Source organism: Oncorhynchus keta, chromosome 3 (genome assembly GCF_023373465.1).
Source record: "Oncorhynchus keta strain PuntledgeMale-10-30-2019 chromosome 3, Oket_V2, whole genome shotgun sequence".
Lineage (NCBI taxonomy): Eukaryota > Metazoa > Chordata > Actinopteri > Salmoniformes > Salmonidae > Oncorhynchus > Oncorhynchus keta.
Genome location: NC_068423.1, coordinates 16,189,776 through 16,209,549, shown reverse-complemented (window position 1 = coordinate 16,209,549; position 19,774 = coordinate 16,189,776). Strand labels below are relative to the sequence as shown.

At 42.0% G+C, this 19,774-nt stretch overlaps 2 protein-coding genes across 2 annotated transcripts; one reads left to right on the top strand and one right to left on the bottom strand.

The window, feature by feature from the left end:
- The first annotated feature begins 633 nt into the window (after window positions 1–633).
- Window positions 634–11,695, top strand: LOC118367627 (uncharacterized). The gene is made up of 3 exons (XM_035751225.2): window positions 634–889; window positions 988–1,090; window positions 4,181–11,695. Exon 3 carries the CDS (start codon window positions 4,259–4,261, stop codon window positions 11,009–11,011), a length of 6,753 nt encoding a protein of 2,250 aa, XP_035607118.1. The 5' UTR covers window positions 634–889; window positions 988–1,090; window positions 4,181–4,258; the 3' UTR covers window positions 11,012–11,695.
- Window positions 11,696–15,925: 4,230 nt separating this feature from the next.
- Window positions 15,926–18,816, bottom strand: LOC118369272 (bone morphogenetic protein 2-like). The gene is made up of 5 exons (XM_035753737.2): window positions 18,250–18,816; window positions 17,969–18,108; window positions 17,762–17,878; window positions 17,477–17,669; window positions 15,926–16,505 (listed from the first exon to the last, which is right to left on the bottom strand). Exons 1-5 carry the CDS (start codon window positions 18,560–18,562, stop codon window positions 16,081–16,083), a joined length of 1,188 nt encoding a protein of 395 aa, XP_035609630.1. The 5' UTR covers window positions 18,563–18,816; the 3' UTR covers window positions 15,926–16,080.
- Between the last annotated feature and the right edge of the window lie 958 nt (window positions 18,817–19,774).

Below are 19,774 nucleotides of genomic sequence, written 5' to 3'. Positions count from 1 at the left end.
CTGCTAACGTAAATTATTACAGCTTCAAAAAAAAGCTACTGCTCAACCCTGAATGAAAGTGTGGTATTGACAATAAAAGGGGGAAACGTATTAATTGTAGGAACGATTCAAATCTTAATTTGTCTGCAGGATTACAAGAGCTATTTTATGTGTGTACTAATCAAGTCCTTATTTTCCTTACCAAAGTAATTATGAAAGTTCCACCAATGTGGTTGAACAATGATTGACTAAATTGAGTAAAAGTTACCAGAAACTAGACGCCTCTCACTTCAATCTCACTGAAACAACAGAAGCTTCAAACACACAGACCACACAGCTTATCCCAGTAAACAAAGCATGGACCATGTGTGTGTGTGTGTGTGTGTGTGTGTGTGTGTGTGTGTGTGTGTGTGTGTGTGTGTGTGTGTGTGTGTGTGTGTGTGTGTGTGTGTGTGTGTGTGTGTGTGTGTGTGTGTGTGTGTGTGTGTGTGTGTGGGGAAAAGCAAACCCGTCATGGTAATCAGATGCCATTTGTCTCTCATTCTCCGCTTTAAGGAGTGTGACACTTGTGTGGATGACGCAATGAGCTATGTTTGATACCTTGTTTGTATGGCGAGACCATGGGAAAGACAAGTGAGTCACAGACTTAAAACCATCACCCCGTGAGTCCAACAGGAGCTAGAGACTACTCCACTCAACCCCTCACGTGAATAGCCACTGTAGTCTTTGAAGGCGCTTAAAGATAAGGCTAGCGTGCTGCTATGGACACATGCTCTTAGATACTAAAATTAGTGTTACTGCTCAGTTTGGCCACACCGTCTTCTGTGTCTATTTCGGTAGCCACTCTTCCATGCTTTGCTTTTAGGGTCCTTTACCCCGCTGCATTTACCGCATGGAACTCAGAGCTTGAGTAGGTTCAAGGATTTATCTTTGGTTATTTATTTATTCAAAGTCAACTTCTTGCCTGCTTGTAAACTTGTTACTCACTCCTACGATTTCTTTTTGCAGGTGCCGTCGATTCATCAGGACTTAAGGATTTTTTCCTCATGACCCCCCCCGTCTTTTGATTTGACCCTTACCCCCAACCAAACATGGAATACACGATCAAAAGGTAAAGTCAAATTGTATCTTCATTAATGGTAATAACTGTCCAAAGAGTGGAAATGTAAGGGGATGATTGGATCACACAGTCTGGATCGTTTCTTTGTGTGTGTGGGGTGAAGGGCTCACAATCTGACCCTTCTACCCTCATACCCAAACAAACATATGCCACATGTACACGACAAACATGTCAATATTTACTTCTCATTTTTATGATAGCCATAAGCAAATATATATATATACCAACTGAAGCTTCTGTCCAAATTGTGCACTTTTATGTCCAAACATTTTTAAGTCCATGAGTTATGAGGCGTAACTTTGAAGACGGTGTTTGTTATGTTTCTGACACTAACTAAATGTACTGTATATTACTGTACCTTAACAGTATAATACTGAACAGTTACCTTGGGGTTTGATAGGTGGGATAGATAGCTTCTCTACTCTTGTTTCTCCTCTGGTATTAATACACCAACTCGAGGCTGGGAAATCACCCTGCCTCTGTAGCTGGCATCACATTATAAGCACTGGAAAATAGCTTAGTGCTGGCCAAATTCTCCTGGAAAGTGAATGGATTCTTTCATCTTAGTTCCAGTTACATAATAAAGTGTGTTGTTAAATATTGAGGGCAAAAGATTGAAAATGCATGTGTGTGACTGGCAAAGTCAGGACGACTGTACGCAGAGTTCGGCCTACACACGTCTGGGTAATTGTTGTTGATCTTGACATGATCATGAATCGGAATCATGTTTCTTCTTCTCTGCTTTTGAATCCTGTTTTACTCAGAGGGTTAAATTGTATACAACACTATGGCATATTCGGTACTCTCACTGTGTTTGTGTGTCTATCTATCTTCATCAGCTGCAGCTTCTTGGAACAATAACATTGACCAATATGCCAACGGTTAAGCTCCCAGGTCAGAATATTGAAATGGGTTAATGAGCTATTCTAGACCCTCACCCAGATAGCTAAACTGAGCTAAGCAGCTGCTGCAAAGTGCACTGTGAACAACGCCATGATTTAAATGCATTCTCAGCGCCCCATGTAAACTTATTCTGCACATCAAATGTTTAAAGAGCATCGTTGTGTGTGATTTGCTTATATAAGCTTGACCATCAATCATATTATGAAAATATACACTGCCTGTACAAAACATTAGGAACAAATTTACTAATGTTGAGTTGCACCCCCTTTTGCACTCAGAACAGCCTCAATTCATCAGGGCATGGACTCTACAAGGTGTTGAAAGTGATCCCACAGTTGTGTCGAGTTGGTTGGATGTTCTTTGGGTGGAGGACCCATTCTTGAAACACACAGGAAACTGTTAAGTGTGAAAAACCCAGCAGCGTTGCAGTTCTTGACACAAGCCAGTGCGCCTGGTACCTACTACCATGCCCCGTTCAAAGGCACATACATATATTGTCTTGCCCATTCACCCTCTGAATGGCACACACACACAATCCATGACTCAATTGTCTCAAGGCTAAAAAAGAATCCTTCTTTAACCTGTCTCCTCCCTTTCATCGAGACTGATTGAAATGGATTGAACAGGTGACATCAATAAGGGATCATAGCTTTCACCTGGATTCACCTGGTCAGTCTGTCATGGAAAGCGTTCCTATTGCTCCTAATGTTTTGTCCACTCGGGGGAATATAATAAGTGCTGTATATCCATTGTGAAGGTGACCACAGGAGGAAAATAATCCTGCAGCAACAGGAAAAGTGAATTATTGTGTGGATTATAATAATGGACATTTGTGTAGAGTGGAAATGACTAACATTTTAAGCATTTTTAAACCTCAAATACACCACAAGTTTGCATCTCCTGCAATGACAGGGTGATGAAATGAAGATCCTGCACCTGTAGCATGTTCTAACATGCTGTTAACATGCTACCCACATGGTTGTACACAAACCTATGCTGATTTATAGGAATGTTGCAAACAATAACAGTGATTACAATGTGATGGCCTTTTCTGATGATAATGCCTATATTATATTATGTCTATTAGTCTGTTCGTCCATAGCCTGTTAGTCTAAAGCCATTATTAACGGACTATACCAGGGTTCTCCAACCCTGTTCCAGGAGAGCTACCCCCCTGTACATTTTTACTCCAACCCCAGTTGTATCTAACCTGATTCAGCGTATCAACTAGCTAATTATTAGAATTTTGTGTGCTCGATTAGGGTTGGAGCAAAAACCTACAGGACAGTAGCTCTCCAGGAACAGGGTTGGAGAGGCCTGATATAGTCAGATAATAATGCCTATAGACTAACATAGTCATACAGGTGTAGGATCTTAATTAGATCACCCAGTTGCAGGATAACTTTTTTCCAATGTTAGAAATATCACACTTGTGGTGTATTTGAGGTTTACAAGGCTTCTAAAGTTTTTAATTTCCACTTTGAAATTTCAGAATTGATTTGCCCAAACAAAACAAAATTCACTTACAGAAAATGTCCATTAATTAGTCCACATTTTCTGTTGCTGCAGGACTATTTTCCTGCTGTAGCAAACTGACTGAAATTAAGATCCTACATCTGTAGGCAGTACCACAGATACACTGTGGTACAGGGCATCAAGGACACCAGCTCCTATAAAATCTCAGTATTTATGAGACACGAGGTCAAAAGTTCTTTATTGTCATGCTGCTCATATCCATGGTCATCCTTGAGGTTTAGGAGACAGTGTAGAAGCATCCTCCTTCCCTAGAAATAGCCTGCGGTATGGTATGTGTTTGTCTGTGGTGTACATAGCAACGAGAGAATTCAGTTCACACATATCATGGACACAAAGGACAGAGTGAGATACAGTACATGGTCTACCAAACAATTTATTGTGCTATCAAAATGGACACAGCCCTTTCTGTAGTGTTAGGAGGAATCACATTTTTAAAAACTACATCTAGCTTGTAATTTGTAAAAATTATTAGGCTGATGAAAAAACGCTTGCATCTCAGAAATGCATCGACAAAAGCCTGGAACTTTCATTGAGCAGATACTGTACATGCTTCAAAGTCGGTCACTATACAATCTGAATAAAGCAATTAAGTGCTGCTGTTTTTCCTGATTGTGACACTGTACGTATTTCCTTCTTTCCCAGGAAGATGGTAAGCTGACCCAACTAGGGACGCTATAGACTCAACCATCTAAAACCCATTGTCAACCATCAGCCATCACCATGACCTGTGTGGAGAAGCGCCAACACGTGAGCCACCGGAACACCATGCTCCACCACCGCTTCCCCAACGGCTTCACTGAGATCTTCCTGGACGAGACGGACCGAGAGGTCAGCACGCTCACTGACCGAGCCTTCCGGAGCCTGTGCATCGGAGACGAGGCCGTGTACAACGATGAGTTTTCATATGGATACCCTTTCAGCTGTCACAAGCCCCTAGTGGAGAAGCCCCTGGAAAAGACTAAAGATGCTGGTACAAAGCACCAACTCAATGGTGCCAAAGACACTCAACCCTGGAGGCAGAAGGAAAGCATGTCCAACGTGTTGATTAAAAATAGTGATTTTAAGGACCCCAACGGGGACTCGTGGGATAAGTCGGCCCTCTTCAGCATCGAAAGGGAACTATCAGAATTCTCCTCCGATTACAAGAACCTCACAGCCAAGAAATCAGACAAAAATGCAAAGTCCTCCAAGACAAAAAATGGCCAATATATTTTCAAGCTGCGGAAGCTGAATATCAAAAACTTTTTTCTCCACAGCGAGTTCAGCCCGTTCCAATCGTGGAGGGATTTTAATCGCTTTCCGTTAGGTCAAGATGGCATCACCTCCATTCTCCCGGTGGTGGACAACCTCCCTAAATGGTATGACTCCCCGCTATACAAACAACTGACTGAGGCGCATCGAATAGAAACACTGCTTGCGGAGGAGACAGAGCAGCAGTGCCAGAAACCAGTCAAATCCCCTCCTCCTCCTCATCCTCCACCCAAGGTTCTGCCAAAACCCTCTGCCCCCGAGAAGAGGTCTGCGTCGGACACCTCTTCTAAGGGTGAAACCAGCGCCCCCTGGAGGAGAAACAGAGCGAGAGCCAAGAGTGCTGTACCTGTCAACCAACCGGGAGTACTTTGCCCTCCCACTGAAACCCCAAAACTGATGGAGGAGATTCCTTTGCTGTATAAAAAGGAAGTCAAGTCGGCAAAGGTGAAAGAAGTGGAGAAGTCGTGCTCTTTGACCAATACTCCATTCAGCATTTCACAGCTGATGACACCCGTAATACTGTTCAGACAGGCTACAGACACCTCAGAGATCCTGTCAGCAGTGCTCTCTCCCTCTCTCCTCGATCTCCCCCTCCTAGACATAGAGCATGTGTCGCCAGTCATATCAAGGTCGACCTCCGAGGTCGTCAAACGAGACAGCTACAAATCTATTGCGTCCAGTTTGTTGTTCAACCTCAAGGATAACAGGAAGAGGGTCAAGAGCAGGTACAGCCCGCCAAAGTTCAAAACCGAACAGGCTGATCATAGCACTCTGTCTCCAAAGCTGGTGGAACAGAGACTACTCAAATATGCAAAAGCTCCTTCTGATGGTATAGCCTCTGGCTTCAGTACACCTGCCATTATAGCTTCCGGTTTAAGCACACCTCCCATTCTATTAGATGGACTGCCTATATGTAGCCCAGCTGTTTCAGAATCTAGCAATGCTGGTCTTAGGAAATATATGGATTCGGAAATATCAGACGATTACTTGATATCCAACTTATTGCAAACCAAAAGAGAGGCTGCGGGTAGCAGGAGCCCTGGGTCGCCCTTCACACACTCAAAGGTGAACAAGCGCTCCCTGACTACGAAACAAACATACCCAACTCTGAACTTGTACAAGAGTCCTGCGGGGCCAGAGATGAAACACTTCTCACCGTCATTGAGTAAGGATACTTTGTCCATTGCCACGCCCAACAAAGGACTTTCTCTGAATATTTCAGACAAGACAAAGAACCATCCTAGTGCACAAAAGAAAGGGATTTCTCTGAATATACCAGAAAAGCCGGCAAAAGAGATGTTGCAGCGAAAGGAGAAAGACATCGGTGACCAGCCTGCACATACAATAAGGAATACAGCACAGAACAAAGTGGCATCTCCCAATTTACCTGCAGCGCAAAACAAAGTGTCGTCGGCAAATTTAACAGACACCGCTAAACAACAAACAAAAGACACTGTGGAATTGAAGGAAGAAAACATCGGTGAACAGACTGTAAATACAAGAGAAGCCATCACAGCTATTAGGGAGACATTAACTACAGCCCAAAATAAAGTGCTGTTCTCGAAAAGAAAAGCCCATACCAAAAGGTCAACAAAGGACATGAGCGAGTTAAATGTCAAATATGCAGTTGAAGAGGTTACGAAAGCCGGTTTGGAAGCAATATCCACCGCTCAAACCAAAATATTATCTCCCAATAGAACAGAAGCTGTAGAAGAATTGACCATGAACAAGAACAACATCGTCAAAACAGAGGCATCCCAAGAGAAAGATGACAATTCAATTGTAGTCGAGGATAGACATTCACTTCATTCCCTTTCAGTGCCAAGCCACAGACGGATAGAGCGACAGACAACAGGTGAGACACATCCAACTGACAACACACTCACCAACGGATTTATAGAATGTGCGGAAAAAGAGAAAGAAATGATTTTGTCAGAAAAGGAGAAGGAGCCGGTTAAAAAGCAAGGCAGGTTTAAACACGCATTTTCAGCGAGACAAAACAACTATATTAAAAGCCAAAGATATGCAATGAAGGAGAGTGGCGAGAAAGTGGAGGATGAGGAGTATTTTGAACCTAAAACTGAGGTAAATAATAAGAAAGATGTGGATGAAGAAGGACATTATACAGAGAAGATGGTGCACAAAGAAATGAACGAGAGCGAAAAGAGAGTAAGTGACTTACATGCACTGAAAGAGCTGGAAAAGGCTAGATTGGGTGAACACCTTATCAAGGACAGTGAGAATTTGAACCTCGAACCAGGGAGAGATAGGGAGACAAAAGCAAAAAACAATTTAATTTCCAGGGAGCTTAGGAACATCAAAAGGGACATGCTTTCTATGCGAGGAAACACATTCGCTAAAAAAGAGGCATTTGTGAACAAAGAGAAGGAGCAAACTAAGCATCATGTATTCTCAAAGATAGACAACAACGTTATTGTGAACAAGTCATTGATCAACGACAATTATGACAAGGCTAAAATGGCACTCGAGGAAATCATATCGGATAGAGAAGAGAAACGTAAAAAGAAAGTCTTAAAGAATAAAGAAGAGGATGTCAATACAGTCCCAGGTGAGAACACTGATGATAGTTGTAATGTTGGAGTCCAAGAGCGTAGACAAGCAAGACAGGATTCTATCAGGACAGCAGCAGAGGAGGAACAAAAGGAGGCGAGAGAGAGGCTAGGAGATCTGAGGGATCATCATCATCATCATCAGACACAAGAAATCATTACCAAGACTGAGACACAACTTGGTGGAAATCACAGGTTGGGTGCCACAATCTATGCTGGAGAAAATAAACTCGCAACAAGACCTATCAGGGAGGATCAAGAGACTAGAAACATCATCAATAATGTCAGTGACAAACAAAAATACAATATTAGATCCAGCAAATACTCAGCAGAGGAGAGTGATAGAACTGTTGCTAGACAGTTATCTATTGAAACAAGCGATGACACCTCTACAAATGATGAGGTCGTCAGAGACGAGAGTCAACCAGACGCACCCGTTCTCAAACCAGAGGTACCACCGAGGAGCAAGAAAGGGAACACTGAAAAAGAGGACAGCACAGAGGAGGAGAAAGAATGTGGGAATGTTGTGAATATAATTGAGGAGGATATAAAGAATAGAGAACTTTCAAGAAGGGATAGTACTAATGACACAATTCAACAACAAAGGAACACGCGGGCAAGAGGCAAGGTCTCAAACAGGGAGGCCCTTGATGCAAAGATAAAAGCAGAAAGACAAACAGATGCACTTGAAATAGAGGCGACGACTGAGAAAGATACGCCAATTATACAAAATAATCCCCAGAAGAAGACTATTCTAGAAGACTATTCTAAACATTCAAAGCATCCCCATGGAACAAATGCCTCTTTTTCACTCAGTGAAGAGAAGGAAAAGGAAAGGAAGGCTTTATTAAATGAAAGCCAAACTCATCAACTTCCTGTAAGGGAGCCCAAAGCAGAACAAACACCAAACAATATGGAACAACAGGAACAACCCTGTGTAAGAAGGAAGGCCCCTTTAAAACCAGGCAAAGATCATTCAAAACCTTCAAACCAAGTAAGCATCACTACTGAGGATGAATCAATAATGGAAAAAGAGACCATGAAAAAGAGCCAGGCAACTGAAGAGTCGAACAAATCAGTTAAGATTAGTGAAGATATTGCGAATGTTGAAGATATTAGAGAATTAGTGTCTCCGTTGTCAAATAGCAGTAGTATAAATCAAAGTCAACAGGATCAAACCAGTATGTCCTCGAAGTCATCTTATTTCTCTGTCGCGAGTTCATTGCAAAGAAACAACGAAACTGACTCAAACATCTATCACTCTTTGGAGAATTTGATTGCTGAATTAGAGGAGGTTGAGGATGGAGTAGAGGATGTGGCAGAACGTGTGAGATGGGATTCGGAGACAAAGATAGAAGTGGAGTATTACTCGGTAAGTGATCATGAAAATGAGGAAGTTGGAGACAAGCCAGGAATCCCTTCCAGGCGAGATAGGGAAACATCCCGGAAGGAGGACAACGAGTCAAAAGCCAGAGAGATGGACAAAATTGGATGGCTCCAGAGCCCCATGGACAACACAAACAGTCAAACGCCAACATCTCAGTCCAACGCCTCTTCACCAGTTCTGGGGAAACCGGCTCTATTCAAAGTGAAAGACAACACATTCAAGCATCATGTCTCACCTGTAACCAAGACAGTGAAACAGGTTCTGCACAAGACAAACCATGACCCAGCGGAACGTGCACCGTGGTCACCTAGGGAAAGCTTGAGTGGCTCTGAGAGGAGCGAGGAAGATCCTTTCAATCATCTTAAAGAGTCTATTGAAATACCGTCACCCTATAATGTCGCCACCACACTAGACAAACACTTCAAACCCAAAGAGACGGCATCTCCCCACTCTCCACAGTCACCGCTGTCTCCCTCAAAACTAACCCCCGAACACAGTCAAAAAGGCAAACGTGCGCCATGGTCACCCAGGGTGTGCTTGAGTGGCTCTGAGAGGGGCGAGAAAGATCACCTTGATATCACTGAAGCCCATGCTGCTGCCACCACACCAGACAAACGCCTCAAACCCAAAGAGGTTCAATCTCACCACGCTACACACTCCCCACTGTCTCCCACAAAACTGACCCCCGAAAACACCCCAAAAGGCCAACAATATGGGGCTTTCCTCAATGTCCATCAGGAAGATTACATACATTCGGGGGTGAGTCCATCATCAGAAGGGGGGACAAGCACAGTGGATACAGCTGATAACAACCCAGAGGACTCCAAGGTGCAGTCTGGGTCAGCCTGCAGCGGGAATGACACCCAAGGCCCCGGCAGACCCCCCGTGGTCCCTCCTAAGTCAGAGAAGGCCCTCCTCAAAGCCATGAAGCTGACCACCAGAAGGATCCGAAAGGAGGAGAAGGGAAGTCAACCACACAAGAGCCGCAGCAGTAGAAGTGATAAAAACAAGATTGATAAATCATCGGAGCATAAAAATAGTAGCAGTGATAGTATTGACAAGCATTGTAGTAGTAAGAAGCAACATCAGGATAGGACCGAACACATCAGCCACAGCAGTGAGAAGCACCGCCGTGGTGAATCGGAGCATCAAGGCCGTAGTAGTGAAAAGCACAGGCAGGATGAATCAGAGCGTCAAGCCTATAAGAGTGAGAAGCACCACAATGGTGTACCTGAACATCAGAGCCATGCTAATGAGAAGCCCCCGACAGAAAAAAAAGAGCACAGCAGTCATAGTAGTGAGAAACACAGGCAAGGACGCAGCATTGACGAACAGAGGCATGGTGAATCAGAGCATCAAGGCCGTAAGAGTGACAAGCAAAGTCCTGGTGATTCCAAGCGTGAGGGCCGTAGTAGTGAGAAACACGGCCGAGGGATGCAAGAAAAGAGATTCCGCAGCAGCGACAGAGCTGTCAGTGAGAATAAAAGGCAAAACAGTGAGAGATCCACAAGTGAGAGAACCCCGCGTCATAGAGCTCAGAGCATGGATGGACACATCGGTGATAAAGTGGAACAGAGAATTCGTAGTAGTGAGACATCTCCTAGGGACAGACCAGTACCGAGGAGTCAGCGTATTGAGAAGTCCATTAGGGAGGAGCTGTCTCAGAGGGGCCGAGCCCAAGAGAGATCCAACAGAGAGAAACCAGAGAATTGGAACCATAGTGTTGATTCCTATGCCAGTGACATTATAGACTTGACATCACCTCACCCTAATCTATCCCGCCAGTCCAGTTACACCAGCCAGTTCTCTCGTCAGTCCAGCATCGAGCCCGGTTACGCCTCCTACCCAATGACCCAACGGAAGTTGCTGCAGGATCCAGACTCGGGGCAGTACTTCGTAGTTGACATGTCCGTCCAGGTCCAAACGAAGACCTTCTTTGATCCCAAAACTGGGAATTACGTGCAGTTACCTGTTCAGCCTCCCGAGGGCCCTGTGTCTCAGGCTTCCACCATGGAGGTGATAACCACACCAATGGTACTCTACCACGGTTCCTTTGTCCCAGTGCCTGTCTCATCCATCCCATCGCAGAAATCCATTGTCCCCGCCTCACAGTTGGACCAGGAAGACTTTGAACAAAGGCTGGAAAGGCAGAGGTATAAACACACAAACGATGGTCATCGCTACCTAGAGCCAGTGAACGGCTCCCAAGATCACATGCTAGGGGAGTTCTTAGGCACTGAGGATCCTTATGACTGTATGAGCTGATAGGGCTTTTATCAACTTTGTGAGAAACGTTTTAACAGAGTTGAAGTGGAGTGTTCATTTGCATTTTTGAATTTGTGGTTTATATGAGCTACTTTAGACTTAATATAAAATTGGCATTTGGGAGTGTCTGACTTCAGGGATTCATGTACGATAAATATGTGATTTGTAATGTTATTGATGGAAAATGACAGCTTAAAGAGAAAGGACATGGGTGTTCCATGTTATAATATGTATTTTCACACGTAGACATGAAGTTTGGTTATGCATTTTTATGTATTGTTTTGTTATTTTATTGATATGTAAAGTTCTGCTTTTTTTGTGACTTTTTCCACAAGCAGTTTGCCCTCGCATAAACACAATTTAGTCAGATTTTTATTTATTTATTTAAACATAAAGATACATTGTGTTTTAATCTACGTTTCAGTAGTCAATATCAGTCAACATTGCAACTGAATATTGAAAGTCGCACATTACGTTTCATACTAATATCTAAATGCTTGAAATACCATTAATGTACTTGGCAATGATTTATGCTTTGTAAAATAATTGGAGATACTTGGAAATATGTTTGGCAGTATTTTGCATTGAATGGCTAGAAAAAGCAGGTCTACATTTTGTTTTTGTAAATCATTCCAATAAAAAAAAGATCTGAAGAACTAGAGTTATCCTTTGTCGTTGTTTCATAATCTTGAGCTTGTTGCAATATGAAGTGATTTGTATCCATTTATGAAAAGGTAGGCCTTTTTATAAATGGATAAAAATCACTTCATATTTTAACAAGCTCAAGATTATGAAACAACTGATGATTAGGCCTAAACTGCATTTATACACCATATTGTAATGCTTTTTCTTCTTCTTATTTTTTCATTCCAATTCGTGATGAGACAAGTGGTTCCAAACTTTTTTTTAAATCGCGACCCCACCATGTAAAAAAAAAGTGATGTAATCAACGGCCAAAGTTCATCTTTTTTTAATTGGGACTATGCCAGTCTATTACAAATCAGTCTGATGGTACTTCTGTACTTCTGTACAGTATTTTCATCTGAAAGAAATATGGTTTCAAGTGACTGAAATGCATCAGAAAGGTATTGGGAAGTTCAGAAGATCATCAGGCAATGATGTTGTATGATTTTCTGTGTAGAAAACAACATCATCATTTGATTATTTTATCCCCACCCCCAGTCTGATTTAGCACCTGGTCTGGTTCAAATGTTCTGATGAGGCTTGGGGGCATTGTAGAAGAGTCTTATCTTTCAATGATGGGGTCACAATATTTTCAAGCTTAAACCGTTCAAAAGAAGAAAACAAACCCATGCGTTTATGACAACCACAGTTTCACTTACAACCCCCCTTTTCAAATCACGCGACCCCTAGTTTGGGAAACGCTGTCTTATACCATGCAGGAGATTGACTTTTTAAAATGTGAATCTCAGCCCTCTGGCATCATCTAGTGTGTATTCTTTGTTACACTGAAGAGGGAAATAAAACTGTAGTGTATGATTTAGTGTATGATATTGCAAACAAACAAACAAAAAACAAAGATAAAAACACAAAATATTCATAGGCTTACACGATTTAGTTAATTGGGATTTCAGAAATACAGTTGGAAGTTTACATACAACTTAGGCAAATACATTTAAACTCAGTTCTTCACAATCCCTGACATGTAAATCCTAGTAAAAACCCCTGTCTTAGGTCAGTTAGGATCACCACTTTATTTTAAGTATGTGAAATGTCAGAATAATAGTAGAGAGAAGGATTTATTTCAGCTTTTATTTCTTTCATCACATTCCCAGTGGGTCAGAAGTTTACATACACTCAATTAGTATTTGATTGGCACTGCCTTTAAATTGTTTAACTTGGGTCAAACGTTTCGGGTAGCCTTCCACAAGCTTCCTACAATAAGTTGGGTGAATTTGGGCCCATTCCTCGTGACAGAGCTGGTGTAACTGAGTCAGGATTGTAGGCCTCCTTGCTCGCACACACTTTTTCAGTTCTGCCCATAAATGTTTTATAGGACTGAGGTCAGGGCTTTGTGATGGCCACTCCAATACCTTGACTTTGTTGTCCTTTAGCCATTTTGCCACAACTTTGGAAGTATGCTTGGTGTCATTGTCCAGTTGGAAGACCCATTTGCGACCAAGCTTTAACTTCCTGACTGATGTCTTGAGATGTTGCTTCAATGTATCCACATAATTGTCCGACCTCATGATGCCATCTATTTTGTGAAGTGCCCCAGTCCCTCCTGCAGCAAAGCACCCCTACAACATGATGCTGCCACCATCGTGCTTCACGGTGGGGATGGTGTTCTTCGGCTTGCAAGCGTCCCCCTTTTTCCTCCAAACATAACGAAGGCCATTATGGCCAAATAGTTATATTTTTGTTTCATCAGACCAGAGGACATTTCTCCAAAAAGTACAATCTTTGTCCCCATGTGCAGTTGCAAACCGTCGTCTGGCTTTTTTATGGTGGTTTTGGAGCAGTGGCTTCTTCCTTGCTTGGCCGCCTTTCAGGTTATGTCGATATAGGACTCGTTTTACTGTGGATATAGATACTTTTGTACCTGTTTCCTCCAGCATCTTCTTTTCGCACCAAAGTATGTTCATCTCTTGGAGACAGAACGCGTCTCCTTCCTGAGTGGTATGACGGCAGCGTGGTCCCATGGTGATTATACTTGCGTACTATTGTTTGTACAGATGAACGTGGTACCTTCAGGCATTTGGAAATTGCTCCCAAGGATGAACCAGACTTGTGGAGATCTACAACATTTTTTTCTGAGGTCTTGGTTGATTTCTTTTGATCTTCCCATGATGTCAAGCAAAGAGGAAGTGGGTTTGAAGGTAGGACTTGAAATACATCCACAGGTACACCTCCAATTGACTCATATGATGTCAATTAGCCTTTCATATGCTTCTAAAGCCATGACATAATTTTCTGGAATTTTCCAAGCTGTTTATTAAAGGCACAGTCAACTTAGTGTATGTCAACTTCTGACCAACTGGAATTGTGATACAGTGAATTATAAGTGAAATAATCTGTCTGTAAACAATTGTTGGAAAAATTACTTGTGTCATGCACAAAGTAGATGTCCTAAACGACTTGCCAAAACTATAGTTTGTTAATTAACATTACATTTGTGGAGTGTTTGAAAAACGAGTGTTAATGACTCTAATCTAAGTGTAAGGTAAACTTCCAACTTCAACTGTATATATATATAAAGCCCTATTACTAGGCTATTCAAAAACAAATTCACAAAAATGGAATGCTTGATCTGAATTTGTTTAATTTAGGCTAAACCAATTATGTACCATGTATTGTTTAACAGCACAATCATTATTTTAATTCAGCTGGTTTTTTCAGGCTTGGGCTCATGTATAGACCTATGCTTATGCGTAAGCATTTGAATTAATCACCACCTTAGAAAGCATCTCCATTTGATTGTTAGGCTTTGAAACAGCATCCACATTGACCATGTTTTCCACTCAGCTTCAACCTATTGTTGAACTTCTTTCTTCAAATTCATCATTCACAGTAAGGTGAGTTTTAAAAGCGAATCTAATAAAATCAAATTGTATTTGTCACTGGTGAAGACCGTACTGTGAAATGCTTACTTACAAGCCCTTAACCAACAACACAGTTTTAAGAAAATATCATTAAGAATATATTCACAGAATAAACTAAAGTATTTAAAAAAATATATAAATAAAAATAGTGACAACAAAATAACAATAATGAGGGTATATACAGGGGTACTGGTACCGAGTCAATGTGCGGGGGTACAGGTTAGTCAAGGTTATTTGTACATGTAGGTAAGGGTAAAGTAACTATGCATAGACAATAAACAATGAGTAGCAGCAGTGTAAAAACAAAGTGGGGGGATCAATGCAAATAGTCCGCGTGGCCATTTGATGAATTGTTTAGCAGTTATTGAGCCTTCTACCGCTTGCTGTGCAGTAGCAGAGAGATCAGTCTATGACTTGTGTGACTGGAATCTTTGAAAGAAATGTGGGCCATCCTCTGACACCTCCTAGTATATAGGTCTTGGATGGCAGGAAGCTTGGCCCGAGTGATGTACTGGGCTGTACGCACTACCCTCTGTAGCACCTTACAGATGCCAAGCAGTTGCCATACCAGGCGGTGATGCAATCGGTCAGGATGCTCTCGATGGTGCAGCTGTAGAACTTTTGAGTGTCTGGGGACCCATGCCAAATCTTTTCAGTCTCCTGAGGGGGAAAAGGCATTGTCGCGCCTTCTTCATAACTGTGTTCGTGTGTGTTGACTACTTTAAGTACTTTGGGATTGGTGCTTCCAACTTGGTCCCGTTAAGATTTCCCTTTACTGGAACTAAGGGGCCTGAACCATGAAAAACAGCTTCCAGAACATTATTCCTCCTCCACCAAAATTATAGTGGTCAATATACATTTGGGCAGGTAGCATTCTCCTGGCATCCACCAAACCCAGATTCATCAGTCGGATTGCCAGATGGTGGAGCCTGATTCATCAGTTTTTTGATTTTTTCTTATTTCTATTTTCATTTTGTTTTTGTTCTACTTTAGTTTATTTTATACTATGATATTTTTTACTACTGATATTGATTACTGCATTGTTGTGAAAAAGCTAGCATGAAAGGCCTTTCACTGTAAGTGTGCACGTGACAATAAAATTTGAAACTTGAAAACGTGTAGTTTACCAATAACAACCTCATCTTGTTGACAACCATGACACTAAAATAGTTTGATAATTCATGCGCTTTGTTAGTATTGCCAGAATTTCTGACAATAGCAATACCTTTTATTCATTAAAAATGGTTTTCTTTCACGGCAATTGCACCACACGGACGTTCATTTCAGCACCTTGGTCAGCGCCACAGGGACTTCCATTACTGCTTGTGCCCGGCCTCAAAGCGTAATCAAATATCAATATAAACATGTTAAATTGCAACGACCGAATTTTATTTCTCAAAAATAACGTCCATTTATGCATGAATCACTGGACATATTGTAATTCAGTCAACATTTCTGAAACTCGTGGAAAATGTTCCCGGAGTGCAGCTGGCAATCGCACTGTAGTCAATGACAGCCACAGCTGACTGCCACCATATCGTCATACTGTTTAAGAACTACGTTTTCCTCGTCGTCAAAATAGAGAAGGCTGATGGACTGGAGTTTGTCAGGCACGCAACATGGTGTATTCACGTCGTTGGAGAGCTTTAGTGCATGCATGATGGACTGCACAGTGGCATGATTCGTGGCGCGGAGACTCTCTCCGAGTGGGAACGGGCAGGAGCCCTTGCAGTGGTAAGCGTTGTACCCCCGTGGAGAGATGATCCAGCCTGCCCACCCGATCTCCTCGAAGTCCACAAAGAGGGGGATACGCTGGCAGGACATGGGGCGGCTGCGGGGATAACTTGGGGCTGCGCGCCTCCTTCTGTTCCCACTGTCTTGACGCAATACCTTCACAGGACTGTCATGTGCGGTGGAGTGGCTGACATGTCCTACAAAAATGTACATGAGAAATGAATATATCAGTATTTCAATAATTATCGACAGTTAGGCATACAACTGCAAACCTCCACCATTCACATAATATAATTTGATCATTGACAGCCCAGCAATATGCTTGTAGAAATGTTCGTACTACATGTTCTATGATGAACAAAGTCCAATTCATGGCCTACAATCAGATACACGTTTATTTTCAACGTTTAATTCTCCCCGTTTGTATGTTTCAGTCCTGCAAGTAGTCATACTGTTGGCCCATTATTCGATTTAAACATCCCGCCCACCAGGCCTACTTGTTAAACAAAATATATTTCTCTGCGCAATTGTGTTAGTATAAAATAATATAATGTCCCTTTTTTTAAATGAGGAAAAAGAAGGAACTCGCACACTGCTCTTGACAGTAGCACTGCTCTTTAATAAGCTTCACGTATCGGCCTCACCGCCTTCGTGAGAGCTTTTTCTCATTTTATTCAACTGTTACCATGCACCTGCAAAAAAGATAGCTCAGATGTGCGAGTTCCTTTTGAATTTTGAATAATATTTTTAAACATACAATAGAGCTCAGTATTTGAGTTATTTATTTTATACAGGCATTTTCGCTCATCTTTATCAAGGCTGTTATTCATGTCGCACCCCAATGTACACCTGGTGCGCCTCAGACGTACTACCAGGCATACAGTTGGAGGAACTACACCGAGTAAACTCTACCGAGGAGCCTGTGTCTTAGGACGAGAGAATGATAACTATTCATCCGAAGCAACAGGAACTATATTCATCAACCTTGTTATCATATTTTTTGTCTGTTTTTTTTACATGAACAGTAGAAAAATAAAACGTTGAAAAGAGTTCTCTCGATGTATTTTTTGACAACTATGAGTTTGGAGGTCTGCGTGCCTTGTACACGATTCTACTGTTATTCTGTCTGAATATTAAAAAAACTGAAATTCTGACCCTGCTAGTTTACCTTGATTTAGTGACTGATTAGTGGTCGAGCCTCTTCCGTCGTCTGAGAATATAACCAGGAAAGCATTCTCCGCAGGTGATTCTCTCTGTCTCTCTGAAGACTGCAGGACTGACTTAATCCATTTCCCCGATGGCAGAGTAGTAACCACCAGAATACCATTATTCTCCTCACTGTTGCGAATCCAGTTGGACACCTTTCATTTGGGAAAACAAATGATGCGATTAAAATATAGAAAGGGTGATGTTGAAATATGGTGTGCAGTGATATAACGTGAACAGATCGTACTGTTTGTGTGACGTTGAAGACTTCCCATCCCTGAGTGTATAAAGGCAACAGTCTTGATGTGATTAGATTCCCTCTCCAAGGTTTTACTCTGTTGTCCAACACCTCATATAGGTCCACCTGCGCGCGCAAAGCATGCGTTAGGCTAAACAGTACAATAATTATATCGAGTTATCTCAACACACTTAAAAGTATTTATTTCCAACTAACCTTGTAGAAATGGGGTCCATATGCCTGCCCAAGGAAAAGTCGTTGTTTTTGCCTGAACCAACGAAATTCTGCTTTGATCACTCTCTCATCTCTGGCAAATGAGGACAAATGGAAGAAATGAAACCTTCCACCGGCATGTCCTGCATAAATATATCAAGAATTATGTTAAAATAAAAGTCGGAAAGTTTTCCCATTAAGATAATATAAATATGTTGTACATTATCTTCAAACATGCTTGGTCACAAAAGTTTGTGCGTATTATGCGCATGGAGATAACTCACCTCTGTCCTCGAAGCTCCGCACCACGTTGCCCTCTAGTTTCTCCGAGTTCCTGGGGTATCCATTGGAGTCCGCCACTGAGTTGAACAAGTCCAGCATAAACTGAGGTGCCTTTCTATGAGGCACTGAAGAGCTCTCAGGCAAATCCTTCGGATCGAACAATTCGTCCATCTTCTTAGCCGACTTTGTTATATCCAAACGGTTCTCTATCCAAACAGTTTCATTGGATTCTTCGTCATAAGAGATAGTGAACATGGACACGGTTCTTAGCGTTAATGTGAGGACTAGCCAGACGAGTAGACCCTGTAATATCATGCTAGCGATAGCCTAATGAGCCCGACTGGTTATGGGTCAGTGATTCGGCTATCACCGCCTTTGGTAGGAGCAAGCCCCCTGTCCTGAGGGTGATGGTCGAATGGACAATTTCAAGGTCTACGAATTCATATAGCGGATTTAAATACGGAAGTAGCACCCCCCCAGACAAACAATGAATCATTTGACCTACAAATTGCAGGTTGGCCCAAATAAGAGGGTCATCTTAACTAATCGTCTGATCCAACCTCTCTCCCATTCACAAAAGATAGATTATTCAATTGTTATAAATCGAATTTTAAATGGTAAACTTAACATGACATTATCGTAAATCACTATGCCTACTGATATGTCAAATACTACCTTAATCTTAACCTGAAGATATCATATGGTTTTACATTTGAGTTTTTAAGCATAGATTTAAAAAAAACCGTTATGCTTAACAAAAAAGACCAATGACGCACATCCTCACATCATGAACTAGAAGACAAACGTTTTTCTCAGTTTATCCTCTTTAAAATACATCTATAGTGTGTTATCCGTTATCTGTATGAGGCCAGTTGGCCCCCAAAGGAACGCACACACAAACCTATGACGCAAATGAAAACCGAGGTTTACTTGTTGTTACGGGGAGTTTCCGTCTCTGTTGGGCGTTGTTTATTGAATGACTCACAGGATTAAATGCTAATGAATGGAGGTGTCACCAAATCCAATAATTTGTGTATTCGCATTTTAAATTAATCAGGGATTATCTTCAATCAAGGGTGAGAACACATTCCTAAAATCGTATCACTGATAAATGTGGCTTCAATTTATAATGAATTTAATCAAATGATGATCCCCTCATTTGGAGGCAATTACTCGATCGCGGTCTTGTCATTTTACGCACGTGAGCCCGATGGCCAGATGACATATCACTGTATGCGAATTTATTACACTGTGGATCTGTCCCTCATTTTACTGTGTGCATATTTTCCATTATACATATCGATTATAATACCGAGGAGCATATTTGCCAGACAACCACACCATGGACATAAAAGCATTTGAACAGCAGTGAAAGTGGACAGTTGTGCATACAGGGGACCCTGCATGTGCGTCATCCACGGCGCAGGACATATTGGAAGCCCCCTCTGTGGCTAATAAACGCAGTGTGTGAGATCACCTCAAATGTTTGGATTGACCATGTGCGGATTACTGATAAACGTGAAGAGA